The sequence below is a fragment of the Otolemur garnettii genome, unplaced genomic scaffold (genome assembly GCF_000181295.1).
Source record: "Otolemur garnettii isolate 467f Iridium unplaced genomic scaffold, OtoGar3 scaffold00159, whole genome shotgun sequence".
Taxonomy (NCBI): Eukaryota; Metazoa; Chordata; class Mammalia; order Primates; family Galagidae; genus Otolemur; species Otolemur garnettii.
The window spans coordinates 4,157,635-4,161,827 of record NW_003852554.1 but is presented as its reverse complement, the minus strand read 5'-3'; the positions used below and the strand labels follow the sequence as shown (position 1 = coordinate 4,161,827).

At 33.7% G+C, this 4,193-nt stretch overlaps 1 protein-coding gene across 1 annotated transcript in view; it reads right to left on the bottom strand.

Moving 5' to 3' along the window:
• Positions 1 to 1,743: 1,743 nt before the first annotated feature.
• The window catches only part of SPATA6 (spermatogenesis associated 6), a 129,931-nt gene continuing 127,481 nt past the window's right edge, over positions 1,744 to 4,193 (bottom strand). The window contains exon 13 of the mRNA XM_003799937.2: positions 1,744 to 1,988. Within this exon, the coding sequence (XP_003799985.1) occupies positions 1,808 to 1,988 (181 nt within the window). The 3' untranslated portion in view covers positions 1,744 to 1,807. The remainder of the gene's footprint in view (positions 1,989 to 4,193) is intronic.

The following is a 4,193-nucleotide window of genomic DNA, read 5'->3' as shown; positions in this document are numbered from 1 at the left end:
TTTTTCAATTTTTTCCAAAGAAAAACACACTAATTTCTACTGAGGATATGATTTTTAAAAAAGAACATTATTCAACATTGATCTTCAAAAGCTTATTGTGCAAAGCATTATCCCATAACCTTCAGCCTGGGCAACAGAGCAAAACCTTGTCTCTACAAAAATTAAAAATTAAAAAAATTCTGCAGCCACAGTATAACTCAGAGATTATAGAGTCTAGCAGTTACCTAATTGGTATCCACATGTAACTGAGGATGGCATTTGGGGAGGAGTATAAGGAGCTGGGGGAGGAGGTATAGTAGCTGTAATATAGGGAGGGACAGTAAATGTAATATAATGCATTTCTACAATCTTCTCCTAGAACAGTGCTCCTGGCCCAGAGAACACAGTTTGGGATCTGCTGTGTTCTGAGGGAACTAAGGACCAGAGAATTAAAGAGAGCTATGAAATGGCAGGGATGGGACACTAAAGCCCAGGACTCTGGCCTATAATGCCTTTCTAATGTATCACAGATTACCATACTAAAACATTTTTAGCATGTTTAAAAGCTCTATTACTAAAAAAGTCACCTGATTCCATATGTTAATTTCAAATTTGGAAGTTTAAGTCATTTATTTATTTCCTTTTTAAAACATAACTGTGAAATTAACCAAATATGGAATCAGTGAGGAAACATTATCTTATAGTCAACTCTTCAAGCTATAAGCCAAGTTCACTTATTTCTTACTCTCTGCTTTCCCTCCTCCTACTCTCTGGTAAATATGAGGTAATCGATTTATTTATATCTTCAAATAAGGGTTCATAGGTATGTGCTGGAATAACAGAGGAAGAAAACATTTTGTCAATCAACTAGCAGAATTTTGACAGTCTACTACAAAATGTTCAGCTATAATACTTCCTGTGGCTCCAAGTATTCTTGTAGCCACAGGATAACTCAGATAACAGGATAGTGAGAAAATGATTTTCTTGGACCATATATGATACATATGAAAATTCTAAAGAGATCAAATTACAATATAATTCCATTACCATTTTTGAGTTTCTATAAGCTTACAAAGGCTATTTTCTGATGCTGGTTGTGCCAAAGGTATGGCCTTAGGAGAAAATCATACAAAGAATTCTATCTTTAAAAATTATTTACACTTGGAATTATACCTGGTTACTGCTATTTATACCTGGTTACTGCTATTTATAGTAAATATTATACATTTTAGGTAACTTAGGTAGCTCTTCCAGAGAAGAGTGAATGATTACATAAGCTTTAAAAAGAAAATTATTTCTTGTGAGCTAAAAAATGTAGTGTTTTCTGAGTTGAGAACAAAGCAGAAATTGCTAATTAAAACAGAATTTAACTCATTGGAAAACTCATTTCTGATAGTATATATGTTTGCTCATTACCAAGAAAAGGTAGTTAACATTAATTTAATATTACATAGACAAGATAACCAGACAAGCAGATGAAAACAAATTATAAGGTGATTAAGGCAGAACATTTCTAGAGAGAACTTATTCTTGGTTTGTAGATGGTGATAAGAGAGGTATGTTACAGAATAGCCTTGTCATAGATTGGAAGTTGTGATTGTGTCACAGAGTGCTGACATTGGAAAATAGCACACTCTTCTGTAAAAAAAGAAAAAAATACTCACCTATGGTAATTTACCATTTGAAGGTAATAAACTTATTCAAGACTAACTACTATACTCAAATAAAAATCACCTGTTTTAAAAAAAAGGAATACAGATATGCATCACATCAAACGTTTTCATTGAGAAGTTGACACGGGTATTCATCCAGTTTATGGTGGATGATCTCAGAAGCTTTCTTGTGTATGAGAAACAGAACTACAGGCCTTTTTGTATAAGTTCCTGTACATCTTGTCCATGCTATTCTCAAAGGCGGGACGGTGGGATTTTCCCCTATACGAGGCTGCCCTGTTGGACCAGTATTCGCCATCATCCAAGTGAGGAGCGCCGCGTGGCCGCTGAAATGAGCTATAAAAAAGGATGTAAAAGATTTAGAACAATGGTGAGACTAATTTATAAGTAGTACTATATACATCAAATATTTATTGAGTACTATATGGGTATCTGATACTCTGTAGGGGCTGAATATAAAAAGGGCTGTGCTTTCAAAGAGTGTGTTCCCCCTTTCCTCAAAAAGCGGAAGCAGAACTATTTATGTGAAACTATTATAAAAAATTAATATGAAAATTTTATGTTAGAGTGAAAAAGGAATTCAGAGAATAGAGACAGGTGCAACATGGTAAAAACAGAACATGGATGATCTGGTATGGCCATGTGGTATGAAAATACATAGCCTCTAAAAGTCAGGCACATCTGGACCTGAATTCAAGTCAGTCCTTTATAAACCATGGGACTTGGGGCAATTTATTAAACTGTCCAGAGTTTCACCTTCCATAATTACATTTTTTCAGGATTATTACCTCAGACTGTAAGCATAAAAAGTTATTGAATATGAGACAATGAACTAGATACTTTATGTATTTATCACTAAATCTCATGTACTCTAGAAGCTGTTACATGTGGAAAGTAGGACTAGTGAAGTTAAGTGATTTGCCTAAGATTCCTCACCTAGTAAGTAGCAGAACAGCAAGGAGACTGACTGTCTGTGACTCCAAGGCCCTTTCTGCTATATCATGCTGCTACTGTTCTCAGTGAGGAACAGAAAATTAGGCTGAATATGAACCATTCAGGGAAAAATGGAAACAAGAGAAGAGGCTGAATTTGAAGTGAAAGGGATCCACTGGACTTTTGAGGGTTTTGAAGAAAAAAGTGGGAGAGAGAGAGAAAACACGTGAGTGAGAGCACGCAGATGGGAAACTAATGAAACAGACCAGAACTAGGGCTGGCTGTGATGAGAACTGAGAGGGAAAGGTGACTCTTTGTGAAGTGTTGATAGTACTTTACTGGTAATACCAAAGTTACAATTTTACTATCATGAACATCAAGTTATAGACTTAATATATCATTTATCACAAATAAAATGTTAACTCCTTCGAAGACTGGGTTTAATTTTTAAAATAAAATGACTGACCTACACCAAATAACTAAATATTTATTACAGATTAGACTCCTCTAACCTGTAAAGAATATGAAATTTGTTCCTCAACACATACAACCTGCCAAGATTGAATGATAAAGAAATAGAAAACTTAGACCAATAAAAGTAATAAGATCAAAACAATAATAAAAAGTCTCTTATCAAAGAAAACCTCAGGATCTGAAGGCTTCACCACTGAATTCTGTCAAACATTTAAAGAACTAGTACCATTCCTACTCAAACTATTCCAAAAAGTCAAAGAAGAAGAACAAATATTCATTCTATGAAGCCAGCATTACCCAGAGACCAAAACCAGACAAACACACAACAATAGAAAACTATAGGCCAACGTCCCTAATGAACATATGCAAAAATCCTCAATAAAATACTAACAAATTAAATTCAACAACACATTTAAAAGATTTTTTACCATGAACAAATAGTATTGATTCCAGTGATAGAGGATGGTTAAACATACACAAATCAATAAACAGTATACTTGACATGAACAGAAGCAAGAAAGTAACAATAAAATCATTTCAACAGATGTAGAAAAAGCATTTGATAAAATTCAAAATCACTTTGTGATAAAAAATCCCTCATTAAAATGTATAATGAAGGAAGATAGTTCACAATAATAAAGGCCATATACAACAAACCTATAGCTAACATTGTATTGACTGAGGAAAAGCTAATGGTACTGTAAAATCTAGAACAAGACAAGGATGCCCACTTTGACCATTTTTATGGAACACAGTTCTAGAAATCCTAGCAATTAGGCAAGAGAAAGAAACATAGGGCAGCCAAATTGTAGAGAAAGAGGTCAAATTAGCCTTGCTTATAAACAACATTTTCTTATATTTAGGAAACCCTAGAGACTCACCAAAAAACCTGTTACAACTGATAAACAAATTCAGTCCAGTAACAGAATACAAAATCAATATACAAAAATCAAGAGCGTTTCTATACACCAACAGCAAACAAACTGAAAAAGAGATCAAGAGGAATTTCAGTTGTAATAGTTATTAAAAAAAATGAAGAAATGAATTTAATCAAAGAAGTGAAAGATCTCTTCAATAAATACTATACAACACTGATGAAAAAAATTGCAGAGAACACACAAAATGGAAGATATC